The 19,835-nt window shown below is 42.7% G+C and overlaps 1 protein-coding gene across 1 annotated transcript in view; it reads right to left on the bottom strand.

Moving 5' to 3' along the window:
* Positions 1–874: 874 nt before the first annotated feature.
* The window catches only part of T265_07753 (hypothetical protein), a gene marked incomplete at both ends in the record, with an annotated part of 33,356 nt that continues 14,395 nt past the window's right edge, over positions 875–19,835 (bottom strand). Inside the window, 2 exons of the mRNA XM_009173358.1 lie at positions 875–1,540; positions 11,623–11,910. Of these exons, the coding sequence (XP_009171622.1) occupies positions 947–1,540; positions 11,623–11,910 (882 nt within the window). The remainder of the gene's footprint in view (positions 1,541–11,622; positions 11,911–19,835) is intronic.

Here is a 19,835-nt window from a genome sequence, read left to right as displayed (position 1 = left end):
GCTCTAACGTTTTTCACACGATGATTTCCGAAGCAATGCGGTGAATCGTACGCGTATATACCTGAAAGATTGTTCAGCAGGGCCTTCTAAGTGACGATAATCAATCTTGCTGGTAGCATGAAGGCTCTTATTTGTTTGCGATGTTCGCATTATGACGTGTAGCCATGTGAAGAGTGTTTTCTTCAGTTATCTGTAACCCTTGACATAATCAGATGTCCTGGATTGACTTTCTATTTTCCCTTTTTTTCATCATCACTATGAATCCCATCACAATTAGGGAGTAAATAAACAGCTTAAGTAACGTAGTAAAATGGGTGCATAGGACACTCTGGAATAAAGGTTCAGTTGATCTCAAGGCAAACTCCACTAACTGGCTCAGCGTGGTGGACCATTCCGCCGCCAGGCCTCAGCAACAACAGTTGCGGCGATGTTGTAGAATATAGGTAGCTCGGGTGCGCTGATTGGTTGTTGGACCGGTTACCGAGCTTGGCTGTTGGATTGCAAATGTCTCACCACCAATTGAGGTGGCTCAACCCCGCACGTACGATGTCACCCCAACTGGTAATGAAACGTTTGCCATCCAACTGCCACGCTCGGCGAACAGAACAAGGAGCAACCGCTGTTTTAGCAAGCCCAAAGGTTCGATAAGACAGTGATGAGTCTGAACTATCCCAACCATCTAACCCGTTCTAAGGAATCCGCGGGTTCAAGCTCCTCCTTCACTTCTAAACAACGAGAACGACATCGTCATCTTCTGCAGAGCTTTAACTCGTTGGTGGATTTCAGCACCCTCCAGCTAGTATCATGGCGACTTTCCTCTATCAGTTTTGGTTTCACCAACCACCTCACTACAGAGACTTTTCGGTTACTAATATTGTCTAGTATGTTCGTTTATTAAAACTAAAGTGCTTAAAAAGAATTCGAAAATAGTTTGTAAAAACAGAATTCAAGGGGATCCTGCTTGACACCTGGTGTAGTGGACTGCACTGGTCTTACGAAGCAACTCGGCTGCTTTTTCGGGAAGTAGGTCACGCTGCGGTTCGCACAAGAGCTCGAATCCGGACATGAACTTTCGGACCGTTGCTGAGCGAAGTAGTGGCGGTTGGTAAATGGCGTGAAGCTGCCAATATGGGTAGTCTGTTATGTCAGATGTGGACGTTTCGGAAACATTGCAGAAAGGAGCCTGATACCAACCCATGGAATAGGGAAAATCGGTGTGGAATAGATTGTCGTAACGTGTCAGCAGTTGTTGGATGATTTCAACCAAGCCTTCTCGTTCTTTATCCGTCAGTTCATGCAACCAGCGAATATGACGTTTGCGAGGCAGAAGAATAGTTTCGAATGGCCAACAGGCCCACCAGGGAACAAGGACTAGCCAGTCCTCCGACGCGATCACCAGACGATTGAGTGTCTGCCCAAAAGTGCGCTCTTCTTGTCTAGCATAGTTCAATAAAAGTGGACTGCCATGTGTTTCAAAGTATGCTCTTTGGTTGTAGTCTCGCCGCTTCACGATTGATGGGAGAAACCCACATGCCCATACCTGGGAATGGAAAAAGGTAACTGAGTAACGAAGTATTTTCCATAATATGACACTACTCGTAACATCGGTGAAAAATTTGGACAGCCCAGTACCGGCTTCATCCTTTCCGGAGCTCATTAAGTAGTTCCAGTCCCCAAATTTTAATCTATCCTATTTCGTAATTGATTACCGTAAACTGCAGCGATAGAGTAATTGGTTCATTAGGATGACTGCATTCGATCGGACTGCTGACTAACGATAGTCGCTACATCTAAGTTTGTACATTTCGAGGTACCCGTGGGTATTCGAAAGGGCTCAGATTATGTTGGTGTCTTGCCAATCTTATTTGGATTAATCCTTTTGTCTGAGCACACCGTGTGTGTGGCTTATCAGGTGCCGAAAAGATCAGCTATGCGCAGCGAATATAAGTAAGTTAGTTGCTCAGTTGTAACACCCTCTTGATCCCTAGCTCATATGACACACGAAGGAAGCACGAGGCCTGACGTATTGGCCGGTCACCCAAAGCTAGACAGCATCGAGATGCCGAGGTCACGTTTGAACCATGGACCTTCTGGCCTTAACCTCTTAGTAAACTCGAGCTCATGATATGATATGAGGAGTGTCGCGACAGAATTTCAGCATCTTTCTTTTAGCTTTAGTGATATTCTCCCAACAAACGATTGTTTGATTTTCGTGCCAGTGATCTATATGAAGCCTCGCTCCAAATGACGACAGTAGTATATCTACCAGGTCCGTGTGTGGTCGTATTAATGGTTGGCTTATCGTGATTCAATATACATGTTTGTACTGATGGAGGTGAATTCCACTCCAAAAGTTTCCCAATGCTGAATTTCGTCTCACATACCTAGTTGGTGAGTATATAAGGAAACGGATGTCGTCGTGTTTCTGGTACCTCATCATTTTGAAGCGAGTTTCAAGCGCAACTTGAATATGAACAGCCCTAGCGCCATAAAGTCGCTTTCCAGCCAATTACTGGTTGACATAATCTCAATGACAGTACTTCCATATCATAGCCATATAAAATAAAGCCTCACAACGACTCTTAGCAAACAAAAATCCCATAACAAACACCTCCATAATGTAACAATGAAGACAGCTTGTTTACAGTTGGCAGCTGCTATCTTGTTTCCTCTTGAAGCCTGCAGTTCGAGTACAATGCGGTCGGTCAAATTGAAATTGGAATTGAAATCCCACCCACTTCGTTTGTGCCTTAGGTTGTTCCCCAAAGCAGAAAGCCAAGTATTTATATGGTTGTAAGTTGTTTCATAGCCATGGTAATGTTGGGTGGAGTAATCTCACCTAACAGGCTGTCCTCTCCCTCTCCCAATAAAGAGGATATCCCACCCTACCGTCAATGTAAAACAGAAAAACCACCACTAAGCCCTATATTCAGGCCGTACTATGCGTATACTTTGGCAATGTCAGACCTTGAGGAATGACGAGTAATTTTAACCTCAGGTCATGCATGCTCTGTTGTGATTCTGAGGTCCTCGTCAGGGCATCAGAAGACGCTCAGGCATTGAATACACATTCCGCTAACTTCAACAAACTTCTATTCACTTCTACTGCTTTACCTTTCTCGAAAAAATCGTCTATATTGAATTTCGCATCGACAATCCCATTTAGCATTGTCTTCAATAGAAAGTTTATTCCTCTACCCCTGGTACAGGCTCATGGATGGTCAGTCCAATCCCATATTCGTAACAGTCAAATCGCTTGCGGTCATATAAATGACAAAAAGTTCAAATGCCTTATGCTATCGGAAGCAAATCTATGGGGGAATAGAACGGGGTGAAATTTTCCCGTATTGATGAGAACACCTACAATAACCTACCTTCAAACGCATAAAATTCCTTAACCATAAAGCCTCATAGCAAAAGAGTGTAACAACAGTCTACTGTATACAAGGAGTACTCGATATAGTGCCTTCCTTTCGATTAGAACCTCGAGAGAAGCGGTACGGACGTGGTACAAACTTGGGCCAATCTGACCCCAAAACACTTGCGTGGCCAACTTGAATAGTAGGGCCCCAAAAACTGCGTTGACTGCGCCCCGTACAATCATCACACATTTTATTAATAATAATAACTCAAAGGTGCTTCATTTAGTCTAGCACCATTGAATAAAGAAAAGCTGGTAGGATGGCGACGGAATCGTTCAGCTGATTGACGAGTAAAACGAGCACAAATTGTGGACCGGGTCAAATCTGTCCTACTGAATGCGTAAAGAAAAATCACCACTATAAACAGCTATGGAATTTCCCCCCTACAAAGTCAAAAACTATACGAAAAAGATTCGAATTGACGCCAAAGGGTATTGATAAAAGTTACTGCGAACACACTGTAATTTCACTGTAGCCGGCATCATTGCCGAACACAACAAACTTTTGCATCCGCTTTCAACTTAGTAGTTCAGTAATTAAAAGGACATAAGCATGAAGTTCAACTGTAATGCATGTCGTGCCATACAGATACCACAAGTACATCAGCTGACATAACCAATCTGGATTCACACAAGCCTCTATGACTTGTAAAACTCAATCATGGTGCTTACAGACACTGGGTACATGAGCCCTGCTACAGATAGCTATAGCTTCTGAATGAACATCAGAATTCCCTGCAGGATCTGTCGAGTCAGCAATGGACACAAAGGAAGAATCATCTCCAAACGTGGTTACGCATACAAAATAAAACATCGAATGTCGCCATTTGAGCGTACAACTGAGTGTTCGCCAATAGGTTGCGAGGTGTTCAAGGATGAGTGCTCACGCACTACTCAGGAGAAATGTTAAAAATTCGGACTCAACAATGGTATTGGTTCAAGACTGATATATCGTGAACCGGTTGATATTCCCCAAGCTGTAACAGGGTAGCTGAAGAATTCGTATTGTTTGACAGAACACTTTGTGGAATCGAGCCAAGTGGCAGGACCAACCAGAGAACCAAACAGCCAAACGCCACACGATATAAATCGGATAGGTTAATCTCAACTGTCACCTAAAAGTCGACCAACTGTAACATGAGTCGACTATCCAATCAACGAGGTTGTCCCTCCGAACAATCACTCATCCACAAAAAACTTACCCTTAAAATGATGTACGTGAAACCAACCATATCAACAGTTAGCATATAACACAACTGCTCTGCTGTGCGACGGTGCAACGATGTCATCTTGATGGGCAATGAAACATTTGCAACAAAGTAGCCAAGCTAAAAGTACAATTTGGTCAACAGCCGAACGAACTCGGTTGCCAACATACTGTACAGAGTTGGTCATGCTGAATTAGGCAATTTCTCGAAAAAAATTGTACAAATGGAAACCTTTTCCCGGAGATGGGTGGTCCAGCAATAAAGATGACTCCGATCTTCCAGTTGTTAATCGGACATGGGCCAACAAAAGTGCAATGCCTAAGTTACCTGTCTGCCTTTCATAACTGTTAGAATAATTCTCACTAAAACGAACGACACGTACAAGCACATCACAAGGCCGACAACCAGTGTTAACATATCTTCTGGGGAAGTGGGTTTCAAGGTTTATGTGCCGATCACGGGTGCATATATGGCTTCTGTGGCATCGTTCCTGATTCTGAATATAGCAAACCATGCTGGTCGTTGGCTTGTTCGCTGAGCTGGGTAATTTGATTGCAAACGTTTCATCATTAATCGAGGTGACATCATCAGTGCGTTATTGGGGAGCGTAGTAGTACGTAGCGGCGGGTTGGTGGTTGTGCGTTGGGTAGTGTTGCGCATGTGTTAATATACGTGCTGCTAGCAGGGGGTGACCCCTGATCGCGATTAGTTGTTCGGTCGGGCGATTCCATTGGTTGCTCGTTGTCCTGTGTTCCCATTCGCCGATGCCCACGTGACCTTTGAGCTTGACATCCCCTGCCGTCGATGCTAGAGTGACCTTTGTCCATTCGAGTCCCGGCTTGTGACTTTTATTGATTTGCCAACGACCACCATCTACGCTACCTGAGCTACTGACATTTTCCTCCATAGAATAGCAAACCATGCATGTGCGCCGACTAAATTGTGTCAAGTAGCAGAGATCCATGCGAACGTTTGGTTCGGGAATGCACTCAGTCGACAGTCTATTTGTCCAGTAGTGACAATAATGCGGAGTCCGTGGTTAAATCTGTACTACGCTGTAGCAACTTCTGAATTGATACAATCAGAGCCAAGTAAAGCACCAACAAGGGTAGACAGAATCAGAATAAGGTAGGTCGTGGAAAGAAGAGGGGAGGAAAATCGGCTCGTAAAACGTCTGTATAATAGTTGGTAGCGAATTGAAATTTCGGTTCCCCTGGGTTTAGTTGAAAAAATAATCAAGTACAGGCTTGATCAGACGTTGCTCTTTGCGACCAACGAAGAGGAGCCGTAGTAACACACCTCGACTGACACGGTCAAAGATGATCTTGGAACAGTGAACGCACGATTTGACTGATTTATCGAGTGTCGGATAAACCAAAAGCAGAAGATAAACGACGGCATCCAGTACACAGCACAATTTTCGGTACGTGAACCAAAACGAATCCTCAGTTAGCCGGCTAAAACTTAGTCTCGATAGTACCTTACATCTAAGTAACCTCACATGAATAGATACGTCGGCACTAGTTCGACATATTATGTTCCTGTGAATCCCCATAAGAGAGGAACATACCGCTTGGTTGTTGCAAAACCCTAACTTAGAGGTTAAACTAAGTAGCCGGATGGATGTACAAAAATATTTGCAGTACACTTTAATGTTCAAGTTTGTGGGGGGCAACCGACGTATACTTTTGGCGAATTATGTAGCTATTCCATACGTGGTAAAATAATTCCTTGAGAGACCATGTACCACAAATGGTAGTGCTACAAAAGTTCAGTAGACTAATGGTTGGTAATTAATTCAGTGACGATAACAACCAAACATTCTCACATCATCGATGAATTTTGAAATCTTCAATTTCATAGCCGCCGTAATTTGTCCATGCCGTAAGTTTCATCTTGCTAACCCTATCTGGTTGTAAGTTCTGGTCCAAGCATTTTATACTTTTCTGTCCACCGTTCATGGAGTTTCTGGCATTGTGGCCACACCAGTAAGCTACTAATGTAGGTTAAAATGAAAATCAAGTAGGGCACCGTGCAGTTAGGTTTGTGCGCTAGCACTAGACCAAAAAAGGTAGTGTTTGTATTGCCAAGCCGCCGAATTAGTCAGGCATTTGCACTCTTTTTTAACTCCGGAAACCAGTAACACTTCTGATACGATCTTTCCAGTTATTTCGTTGTGGGAAAATGCTAAACCAGTAGGGTAGATGGGTATAAGTGCATCGCCAGTGCACAGTCTGCACCTAACAGTGTTACCTGTTTATCAGCGTGTAATACAGGATAACCGTACCTAAAGATTGCATCCCAACTACACATGCTCATGGACAGTTAAACAGTACGGACGTCAGATAGTTCAAAGACGGAGAGGATTACTAATAATGGCACCAAACCATTCAAGTCGCAAATCAGAATCAATCTATTCAGGGAACCTTATAATCAGTTACTATGGTGCGATAGCATATCCGGCTGTTCGCGCACCATACCACTGTTCTTTATGGATCGATTAGTTCGGACTCTAATGCTGCCACTGCCTCGCCCAAAGAACCGAGTGAGCAACCATGTTATTTTTGTGTGGTCCACAGTACTTCACTGCGGTCAAAGTAGGCGGGTTGACAAACTTGTGGTGAAACTGTCTATCACCTATAAGGACAATAAACAAAAGAGCTCATGGTAGAGTCATGGTGTTATCAGCACACATTTTCTTCCCCACAAGTGGACCAAAACAATCGCAAGTGGTATGACTCGAAGTTAGATAGGCTTGGTAATGCCATAGCAACCGAACCACTGGGGCGCATAAGATGAATTACGAAGTGCGGAAAGGGAAAACGATAGAAACGAAATCAGCAATCGAACGAATAGGTATCCCAGCTTCAAGAGATAGTAGCATGGAAGAAGGAAATGTCTTAAAATGACCCCACATGAGATTCGAAGTGTTTCGACCGGTTCGGTCACTACACTGAACATATGGAATAAATGAGCCTTAAAATAATCCGTTAGTTTCGATATAAGAACAAGAAATGCTTGTATTGGTGAGCTAGATAGGAATAGGAAAACGTGGGGATATTTATGCATATTTCGTGATATCACAACTTATCAACTTGCATTTTTAGCGAATGATTGTGCAACTTTATTCCCAAATATGCGCTACTATTCAGCCTCTTGGAATATTTCTTATGAGTGCAATCTTTATTCGATAGTGCCATCAAATACCACATCGCATTGCTGGGCTGATGGTCCTACGTGGGAGTCGGTTACAATCCGGAGCGCGTGCACCTACGTTCCTGCGTTACATAGCGAAATTAAGGGTACATATGGCGTGGAAGTGTCCGGGCGGTTGAATGAGGGTAAATGCCAGGCACATGAGAAGTGTACTGACGACTAATGGTACAGACCGTGAGGGTGTTTTTGACCGCGTACAGGATTAGGAATTCGGGAGAGAAAGAACTTAAGGAATATGAAATAATGGTAAGCAATATTGTGAAGGAGGAAATGACTGGAATCCAGCTGGAGGCGATCGCACATCACAACTGCATCAGTTTGCGCTCCGGTTTGCAAAAAACTGAACAGTCCGGTCCGAATGCGACTCGTGAAAGCTATGTGTGGGCAACAACGTACTGAATACCACCCTTCAAGTTAGTGAAAAAAGTTGATTGTTCTATTGGTAGTTAGTGGAGCAGATGTGACTGGAAATTGATTCTTTGGTTACGAATGAAACAGACAAGCTGGCGCTAATACTTTTGGAAAAAGGCTACCTGGTCTGATAGAGAAGATGGCAGAAAATAAATATTGGTCCGTTCACACAGGGGGATTCTGTGACTGTCTAGCTGTATAAGATATGCAGGATGGGACACTGGATGGCACGTTTAGAATGAATAAGTCACGTAGAATTCGCCAAGGCACGGTTGCTTCTGGTATTCGATGAGTAGTCATATTTTTACAAAAAGATTTGCAACAGTTTCCTTGAGTAAGAAGTTCCGTCAACTTCTGTGTGTGGGGTTGCCCCTCCTACTGACGTTGAAATCCCTTCTATATAGGGTAACGTTAATGTATCCACAGTTGCGTTTCATAGAAGTCTCGAGAAAACACCGATTACGTTATAAACTGTTTACCTACTTCGAAAGTACAACAAGTTTTCATGTATGCTCATCAACAGAGAGATTCTGTCGTTATCAAGAAAGACTTTATTCAATCTCTAAAGTGGATATCACTTTTTTCCAAGTTTTCTCGCACATGAATGGCTAGTAAGCAAGAATATATTTGAGATATGCTGACAACAGTGTGGCAAATACTCAGCTCTTGCTCAAACCCCGTTTTTTTTCATTCAGCAAACCAAACGCGTCTATTTATTATTAGTTGCTTGGGAAAACTCTTTATACTCTTTATTAAGCATACTGTTCCATGTGTCTGCCATGTATCCTTTCAGGGACATGGCACTTTTGGTGAGAACAAATTGTTCTGTCGTTCAAGAAGAATGTCCCTCCTCTTTCTAGTGTTATTGCGTCCATTCTGAATGAAGGCAATCGTGATTCTGTCTCATGAAGAATCGGTACAGACGAACTGTTTTACCAGAGATCCTTTCACTGCAATTCCCACCCATTAAATCATGAGATCACTGATAAGCACTGGTCAGTAGATGTGTGCCCTTTTCAAACTGTCCTCGTATCCATAACCCTCCTATTATGTGTCAACCTATGGTTTGAACCCATAGTCCGCCAATGTTTTGTGGATTTCCGCGTGCGATGTTGAAGCCCCGTGTTGTTGTATGTTGTATGCACAATACCAGGCTGATTTTTTATCCTGGCATAGTGTTTCTACACTTAACGGTTCTATTTAGAATTGTGAAACAATCTGAAAGGAAGTACCTATAAGCTGAGACTCGTGATTCTTCTACATACCTACACATATATACACATGGTGACACAAGCTATTGATAAATCTCGGGATTCTTTAATACCTGGATTGTTTTGGCGCTTCACTGAGATGGACTTCCTTGAGTACATTAATTAATCCGCAGAGCACATGGGACGCACTGAAATGTCAGTAGTATGGCCTTAAGATCGTTTTAACGCATGTGAAACCTAACAGTGGAGGTCATGAGGAGCCATCTGGTGGCTTATAGGCAAACGAAAGTGTATAATTAAGTACAGCACGCAAAGAATCAAGTTAGGTGCATTCCTGGACAGACTCATAAATGGTGCTCTTTCCCCAGAGCATCCCTCCTCTGTAATGACCCGAAGGAATACTCGGATTAAAAAACTCAGTTGTGAAAAGCCACTAACCGCTAACCTTCAACGGCGACCACTTTTTGAATGCATTCCCCCCTATGCTGTTGCATAATCTGATCGGTCTATTTGCAACATCAAACAATTACAATTACAATTAATATGACACCTTGTATGAACAGCATGATGTGCTGATACGGACCTGTGATCCATAGCCCAGGTTGTCCACAACCAGCGTACAGCCAACCGGTTTTAAGGACAAAACCCAGACCACACTGGGTCCCTTTAGCTGAAGGTAGTTTGTGCATGTTCATGTAAACAGTTGATGTGAGGGTTGCAGATCAAAATGGACCAAAACATTTAGCATGTCTGAAACAAAACATGCTACACTTTAGGGACGTTTCTATGGAATATCGAAACATCCCCTGGTTCTTAGCTTGTGTATTAATGTACCACAATGCTAGTCCTGGAGTTACTACAAAACGGGTTTACAGAACTTTGGAGGTCTACTGAAAATTACGTGCTGTTAGTGTACTATTTCGCCATCAATTTCACAACGCCCTTGTCCATAAAGGAAGTAGAATTAATCACTCGCTTGATTTCTATTTTCTCAGTTTGGTAAGTGAACCAGTTAGTCTCATGACATCTGTGTGCGACCTGCAATTGCCAACTAGTATATGAATGATGGGATAGCCGCACGGATCTCGAGACAGTGGTAGTCAACTTCATGGAACATTGCTACCGCCACGAAGTTCAGTCAGATACCTGTTGCTTCACCGTCATCATGGCCGTGCGAGTTGAAATGCTAAATCGACCCTAGAGTTCAGTTATGGATTCATTATGACAGTTTTATGATCGTTATGTGTCCGTTGGAGTCAACAGGGATCAGCGGAACGGCCGCTAAACTCAAACATGATATGCGCAAAGTTGATAGTGTAAAATACGAAATCCACAACACTCAAGGGTCGTCCATACTGTGTGCAATTGGAATCGGCGTTTTCAAGGTTTACAATCTGTACCAATGACCTTTGGTTAGCTGAAAGCTATCAACGCTCTGTCCACTGTGATTGTACATGAGCTTTACTAACGGCGCTCAATGCTAATCCACTAGACAGAGGCATGACTGCTCGCGTGCGAAGTTAGGGTGGCCACGTGTGACACTGCAAAGAATAGTGAAAATCACTGGGAAAACGCGAGTGATCCTGCTGTACCTATCTGATAAGTCTCAAACAAGACGAAAGCGCAGCGAACTTCCTTCATGGCTAACCAAATCCAACCCGTATACATCCTTAAAGAGCTTTAATACATAAAAGGAGACAAAATATACCTTGGTCTAATGAAAGGCTTTAATACCATTTGACACCTAAATTTTATAGTAAGCAAACGATGCAGTCTTCTGAGCTTTACACTACAAAGAGATATTCCGAATGATTTGCTGGCATTCTCAAGGTGAAATTGTTTTACAATTGCCTGATTTAATGTCAACTGATCTCGAGTACGCCTATCCATAGACAGAACACTGATCACACTCATAAGGGTCACTCTACATGCAGTGGAAGATTTTATTGTTCACCAAAGCTAGCGGACTCACGGAATCAGAACGGTGTCCGATAGTCGCATGAAATGCTTCTGGATTTTGGCGACTTTCAGATAACATGGGTCTACTTGATTTACTGCGCGTATCATTTGGATATCGAAAACAGGAAAATGTTCAAGTTCATTTGTAGTAAGTAAAAAGCAACCTGAATATAGAAAGCTCGAAGATAAAACTCACTTGACAATGCGGGTGCATATTGGAACATCCGACCGCAGCACCACGATTTTCAAATATTTGCAGCCAACGGTAGCGCCGCTGACTTTGATATTTTGTGGTCAAATCACACCAGGCGTCTATTACACGTCTGACCTCAGCGGGACTCATCAAGGCCAGTGTTTTGTTAGAGTCTGGGTGGAAACACATGACTTGACAATCCCCGTGAGCCGGAGCCCATGCGAACAGTGGATTCTCTGATAGTGCTTTTGAAGCAAGGTGATCGTCTTCAATCGACTCATCAGTTGTATCCTTGAAGCGAAAAGTTATGAAGGAATGTATCAGTGATCTATGTTCCCAATCCCAATGCAATCAAATGCCCAGCTCAGCGAACGAGCTAACGATCATCTACACTACCAACATTTTCCTTTATAGAAAATATTCCCAATTCATTTGCAACTTAATTTGACCAACGGAGTTGTACGGACGAAATCTTTGCTAATCCCCTCAGTAGGATACGCTGATCTCTTGATACAAATTAGTCAACGCAGGTAATATAACAAGCGAGAATCGTTGGCGCGATCATATTGGTTCGCTCTCTTGGCATCGAATGCCATCATTGATGGCGTTTTCCGAACGAGCGTGGAAATCAAAAATGAAATAAAGGCTCTACTGTCGAAATAATAAGGCCCATGCGAAAAATGTCTCGTTTTCTGAGCGCGGATACCAACTTTGGGTTTGCCCGACTAGGATAAACTGGTTGATGACCTTGTACCACTCGGTATTAGAGCAAAACGTCGATAACAATGAGCGTGGATTCACAGCACCATAAATGTTAGGAGAAAAAGTTTCTAGTGTCTTTTCCGTTATGACTCTGTTTTGGTTTTGTCATCCAACTAAGCGGTGCCACGAAACCAGGAACCACATGATTGTTTCCAATGACGTTTCCCTAAGGTGGGAAGCATTAGGAGTGCGTTCAATCTGATGAGATTATTCAAGAATGGAGTGCACACTGAGAAAAAATGTGTTTGGTCATTGGGATACTTATCGAAACAACACTCGGAAATGAAAGGTCGGCGATACGGGAGACTTGTTGGGAAGCAACAAAGACAAACAAATCAATAAACGCTTGTCCTCCGATAAAACAATGGCGACCCAAATGAGCTGGTGGTACTTCCTACGGTGGAACTGGAGGGCACAAATCCACCAACAAGTTTTCAAACCTGGACAAAAATTTTTTTGTCTGAAACCAGGTTTTGTATAGCGAATAATGACCATAGAAGTGTGAGGGTGACCATTTGGGTGTTTAGCGAGAAAAGCGGTTGACGGGTTCAGTAGGAAGACTCATAGGGTAGTGGGAATGCCCATAATTAAAAAGTGATGACTCTTGAGATCCAACTGGATCAAGAGATGGTAAAAGACAAAAATACTTGACAGTGGAAGTTAAAGCAAACTGAATACACAATGATGCCTAAACTTCTGACTTTGGAAACGAAGGTGATAAAATGGGGTGAAATTTACCAACATTTATTGGAATACTTACATCAGTCTACAGTTGAGTTGTGTTTAGTGATCAAATACACCGAGAAAATGATAGCAAAATAGACCAGAAAGCTATGTCTGAGAAAAACTTACTGAGTTTGACAAGAACAATGATGTTATATCACTGGTTAATTTCGTCCCTCAACAGGAAATCAAGTCTGTCTTGTAGGACCACGTGCTAGGCCGACATTCTTATTAGTGGGAAAGGCAAATATGGTGGAAATTCAAACAACGCGACAGTCGAGGATGCTAGTGAGGAACAAATTGTGCGTTTGGAACGTCATTGACCGCTTTACATGAAATCATAAGCCCTCCTTGTAATTTTGACAACAGGTAAATCGGGGCACGCCGATCCACCTCTAGAAAGAACATCCAAGACATTCCCCTGAATTGTTCTCGCGTGTACGGAATTTCGTCTAAAGGGATTAAGTCATTTCGTTGATGAGTTCAGGCTGTTCACTGATCTATCCAAGAATGACTGTTTTATACGTCGGTAATTTTCTACCTTTATCAATCTCCCTGTGCTTCTTCCGCGGAAGAAATTCGCTAAGACGAATCAGGCGCCGACATTCTTCTACAATTCTGCTGCAGCGCTTTGCTTAATGGACCGGTTTCAACTTTATTGGGGATCTTCCCAGATGTATAACCGTTATTTGCAAGCTAAGCTGGTGGATAGGTGGGAACTCAAACGCGGGACGCCATAGATTTTTTCGATGCTGTTATTGTCAGCGTGCGCGCATGGACTAATAGGACGATGTTACTTGATATTCCGCCTTTTATCTGCACTTTGGTGTCCGGTATCAGTCACTCGGTTAGCACGGCTTGTGTAAGTGAACAAAAGTTCAAAAATGGGACAAAACTGAAACAGTCTGTTTACTGGGTACAAACTACTGAAGGGTGTAAAATAGGAATTTAGTATGATTTTACCGGGGAGCAGTCACCAGCAACACAGCTCAATTATGCATGTAACTCTGCCCATTGTTAGTGAGTTGGTGCGACTCGATGAAATCATACCAAATATCTGTTTTCCTCATTTACAGATTCGGGGGATTTCATGCCTATTCGTTCCGTCGATCACGTTGTCATGCCCCACTTAGGTGAAGCTGATCGTGTTTTCAATATTTGGTAGCCCGAAACCTATTGTAAACACTTTCCGCATAGTTGATCGACCACTCGCTCCTGACGGGACTGCAGGCGGACCAGTCTTGAAGTGTAATACTCACAGGATGGTGACGGTTGGCAATCTCCACAAAGTGCCAACATCAGTGCAAGACTTGCAGAAAAAAAGAGTTAACAACCGGCTATTTTCGAACCTTTACCAACTGCGTCCGAGAAAAGCACTCACTCAAATTCGTATGTCCAAAAATAAACTGAATGTCTTATAAAAACGTTCGTTGCATATCTGGACAAAAAACTGTTCGCAAATATGTAAAGCTGACTTTCGAAAACTGGGTTGCATTTGACGATACAGGATGTTTGTACACTTCGTCAAGATTCATCTGAAGTGAACATCGTGTTTTCGATTTTGATGGAAATGGAAGCGCTCCAACTGGCAAGATGCTGCTAAACCTTTGTGCTTCTCACAGTAGCCTTCTGATTTCAGCAACAGACTAGAATCGGTGTATATTTGTTGGCCGAGCTCAGCTGATATGTGGTCCAATAAAGCTCGAGCACAAGGCTGGACGATACGAAAATTTCGAATGAACCGGTATTATAGCTTGATAAATGCCAACTGATTAACAGATTATTCATTTAAAAATTTCATTATAATTACGAAATAGCCCAGCTGATGGAAGGTTAACGCTGAAGATACATAAGAGCTGGACAGAGCGAGGTTGTTTTTTAACAGATGGAAAAATTCGATCGCATAGGAACGAAAGGAAAAATGGAATGTCACGAGTTACACAATCGACCACTGAATGAATGAACTTAACATGACACAGGAATACACACAACAAATATCGGACCTCATGCGTGCCGCAGATAGGCACATTTATAAATCCTGTCAGTCACGTGACGCAGCCACGTGCGTGTCTTCTGGTGTACATGGGACCAAAAGCTAAACCAGCGGCTGTCAGTGGTAAATGCTCGCAACAATCCTGAGTGGGAGAAATTTACCGTCAGCACACGCACAAATGCTAACTGCCAAAATGTCGCTCAACAGTTACAGTGGGGGCCTGATATGTCAGGCGCACACCCAATAACCGAACTTGGGCCTAATACTCCAACATGACTATGTGCGCTAGGCATGTTGGAGTATTAGGCCCAAGTTCGGTTATCGGGTATGCATCCTGACATTCCAGACCACCATTTTAACCAGTGAGCACCCCTAGCTGGGTTTGGCAAATTGTCGGAATATTGTACGTCGATCGTGTCCAGCGAGTGTCAATCCGCTCGACGCTCGCTACAAGCTGACCTTCCTCTCTATGGCTTGGGCGCTACCGTGCCCTCTCCTTAAAGCACATGCCAAGGTATCGATCAAACAACTAGAGTCAATCGCTTTTAACTTGCTCAGTTTCAATGTAAGCGGACAACTGAACATCACGCGTTGGTGAGATTATCGCGCGATATATGGTGACTATGAGGTCTACGACCCGAGGTGGCTATACTAGCGCATCACGAGCACAATTCGCGATATTTCCGAATTTGATTAAAGACATATGGGATATTCGGGAGAACTCGAGAGGCTTTAGTAGCACCTCACTCAGAATATAGCAGGTAAGTCTCGGAAACTGACTAAAATTTGTAATAGTAAGCAATTCCTTATGCCCAATATTTAAATGAAGGTACCTTCAACTCAAAGCATTGGAGTTATGTCAAAAACTACCTGTAGACTGTCAGCAGAGACTAAATTATCGAGACCCAAGGAGCGAATTGTCGAGATCCTAAATAGCCATGTGGATGAAATCTGAGATAGCCTTCCAGCCACATAGGGAGTTGGAAAATGCGATAAACGAACACCTAACGTCAGTTCCATATGCCAATGATTTATGAGTACAGGAAGGCGTTCTCCATCGACCGTTGATGATAAGGAGGACAGCTAATTGTTTGTGCTTCCGGCATTTCATTTGTAGACTGTATAATGACATAATGTTTCAATTCAAACAAGATGAGATGAATTGTCATTGTGCCCATTATGCCACAGGTACCATGGAAACCAGAAGAGCAGTGGAAAGGAGACGACATACATATAAGCGAAACACGAAACGATGGTTCGTTTTGAAACACTATGAGGTGAACCATTCTTGCGCTTATAGATTAATTCTAAGTCAAAATTGCGTTATCCCAAACGTACTACGTTTGACGTTAATCCTGCAACCTGACTGATAATGTAAGGAATAAGACTGTGATGAAAAACTGTAGAGAAACGGATTACACAAACGAAGCATTATTGAAAAACAAATAGATTGAAGAAAACATGGAACGACTGCAGCAAGGGAAAAAATTTTATCCACCGAGTTACGAATCACAACCGATACTTTCAAGTGAAGTTCACTCACCTACAGTGCAATAAACAGACTCAATCCGTTTGACCGTTCGTCTGCATGAAATTCTTTAGAAAATTTAAAGCGGTCGGTTCCGTGTCCAAAGGAATGCCTGAGTCGGTAATTCCGACGTGTCGTAGGGTTTTCAGAAGAAAATCTCTGTCAATAGACGAACTTCTTACAATCTATAGACTAAACCGGTTGGTGTAAGCACTTCAAATACAAGACAGCTATTAACCAAAAAGATCTCTTTCGCCCGACTGTAAACTCAGAAACAATCTGAAAGCAGCTAGTTTATCGCACGACAGCGAAATGACTCAGGTAGTATTGACAGTTGACTCGTTTCCCTATCAAAACCTCGGAACGACTTACAACAGTGGGTAGTAGTACCAACCTACATAGCAACATCCCGCAGACAGTACTGCTCATGAATCACAGTATCACCTTAATCGGAAAGCTACTCCGACTCACCCTCAGTGGGAAAAGTGAAAAGCCTTAGTGTCAATGGACTCGTCAGACTAATGCTCTCAGTGTATGGCTGTTCTCCCATTAGCACCCCAGCCTTGGTGAACGAACTTGCAGAAGTTTGAGACAATAAACTGAGTACAACAGTCACCCAATGAGCAACCGCTCGACATGCAGTGCCCCCCTCCCCAGAATGTAGTAGCTTTAGCAAAACAAAGCCTTCTACTGTAGGGTGCTCTCAATACACTTTACACATTCTCCCTCCTAGCACAGAATGTCTTTTGGTAATTATCCAAAACAGCCAAATCACTCGACCACAATCACGTAAGTGGCTATCATATCCTAACTACAAATCTTCAATAAAGCTGCGAAGAAAAAACAGAACAAGAGAGAAACATTCCACTAGTTGACAACAGTTGTGCGGTCCGTTCATATCAACAGGACCAGAAGTAACCAAGAACAATCGTTATGGCTGTTTTGATACCGGTTAAAAATACACGCCCCAGTGCATGGACAAAAACGAACACTTAGCTTAACGAGTAAAAAACATGGGGGCCAGTCAAACTTTTAGCGAGTATAGCACATTTCTCTTGCACTTCTTGCAAACGGAGTAAATTCATCGCCTTGTTCCTGTGACCTCCAAAGTCGAAGACGTCCTCGACTGTCAAGACACCTTTCGGCCAGGTGTATGAGCCATATTTAAAGTCTACATCAGATGGTTGGAAATGTATTTCCCACTCGGTGCGTGCAGTTTGCACATTCAAAAAGGATGTTCATCCCCAAGGTTACTGAACACCTGCGTATTCGAGCCGAATGTGATCCTGTATCTTGGTCTCAGTTGGTGAAAATCGCATTCCTCACGTAACACTTAAAGTGTGTTCATGAGAAAAGATGTTAAGCTGGATGTGTGGACTGTATAAGGATTCAAAACAGTTTCAGTTGATAAAAAGTGCACTCATTGATTAACTCCAATAACGCGGTCGTTTGCTGAGCAGCATAGGAACAGTTATTAGGTGTTACAAAAACATTCGACTGTTTATAATCACTCAGAAACTAAAACTAAAACGTGAATTAAACTTTTCGATCACCCTGCTAACAAGTATTGCGACAAGCGATCCCAGGGAGCATTGATTTTTTGGGGACTACTGTATAATATTTATAGCTGGTAGTCAAATTGGGGACGACAGATAAATTGGATGTTGATAAAAGATGAAGGAGAAGCTTCTAGTACAGTCAATTCTCAACGTATGATAAACGTTCGGCAATCTTTGTTAAGAATGATTGTACAAAATTTAGTACAGCCAGCGAAGTGAGTCAAGCACAGTTTTTACTTCAATATAGAGTAAACATAAGAATGTGTCTGTGCATTTGAAGGTGAACATTGAGTATGTCACTGGCCATATACTCATGAGTTGAAACATCGTTGCTCAACTGCCACCCGGAAATCACAGGTTCGAGGCCCTCTAAGGATACATGGAACTCCACAAATCCTACAATGTTCGAGTATGCCAAGAAAAGACAACATTCACCTACACAATATGGGCCTCCGGAGGAATAATCACTTCATACTGTTTGGTATCAGGTCCTATGGTACAGCTCTGCATGATTGGTGAAATTAGAGTAAGAAATAGATGAGCAACCCCTTTTAGTGCAAAGCTAAACTGTTCACTTACTATCCACTGGTTCTTTTTCACCAATAACCTGAAAACTTGGTCCAACGGAGGTGAACCATCACAGACAGACTGAAGTATGTATGATGAACATTCAATTACTTAAGAACATGATAAACGAGATTCAGCTGGATTCCATGTGACTATCCCGTCAAGACCAAATCGGTATGCAAATGAGCGCATCAGTCGAAATTCGTGCAGTTTGTGTCCCAGCAGAGCATAATGTTGACGGAAACTCGGGGAATGCGCCTACCTGATGAGCTCCAAGGCGTGCGAAGAGTGACGTTTAATGTGTTACGTCTATACTGGACGTTTAAACCTTTTTTATACGAGCTAACGCGGAAATGTTCAGGTATTTAAGATCCATGATATGAAGATTAAGCTAAAGAAACATTCCAGACATTCAAAAGTTACATGGAATCAAAATAATTCAATACGGGCTAATCTGGCCAGACAGCAAATCTATTCCAAAGGAAAACTGATAAACAATCTGTCACATGCTACAATTAAGGAAATATGTCGAGCCTTTTATCCGGGATTAAAATCCAAAGCTGAACTCAAACTTGTCAGATCGGATTAATTTTGAATAATTGTCTTGAAAAAGCGCATATTCCAAGTCGATGATTGAGTCTGGCTGGATCTACACGGGAGCACGGAGAACGCATTGGACATAAACTGTAGGCACAGGCAGACTTAACAGTGACACATGGGATGGACAATAAAACTTTGGACTGAAAGAGTAGAACCTTTGGACGGAACGGAGGGCGTAATCTGTTTGTGAGTGAACAGAATGCGTCGCACACATGTTGTACTTGACGTAAAAAGAAAAGCGGAACTTTAGAAGCCAGAGGCGGTAAAATTCTGATATCTGGAAGCTGAATCATGCAACAGAACTGTTTGGAGCGTATAACTGGAAAGTGGCAAGCATCAGTTCAGATCGACGCCCGGAAAAATCCCCACGTACATACAAAATGTCCTCTCCCAAATGAAGGAAGTAACGCTAAAGTACACTCGAATAGATATGTAATATCTGCCAGTTCACCAGTTGAGAGCTATCACTTTCAACGCACCGAAG

The sequence above is a fragment of the Opisthorchis viverrini genome (genome assembly GCF_000715545.1).
Source record: "Opisthorchis viverrini unplaced genomic scaffold opera_v5_183, whole genome shotgun sequence".
Lineage (NCBI taxonomy): Eukaryota > Metazoa > Platyhelminthes > Trematoda > Opisthorchiida > Opisthorchiidae > Opisthorchis > Opisthorchis viverrini.
Note: the sequence above shows the minus strand (reverse complement) of the source record. Positions and strands in the feature narration are given on the sequence as shown.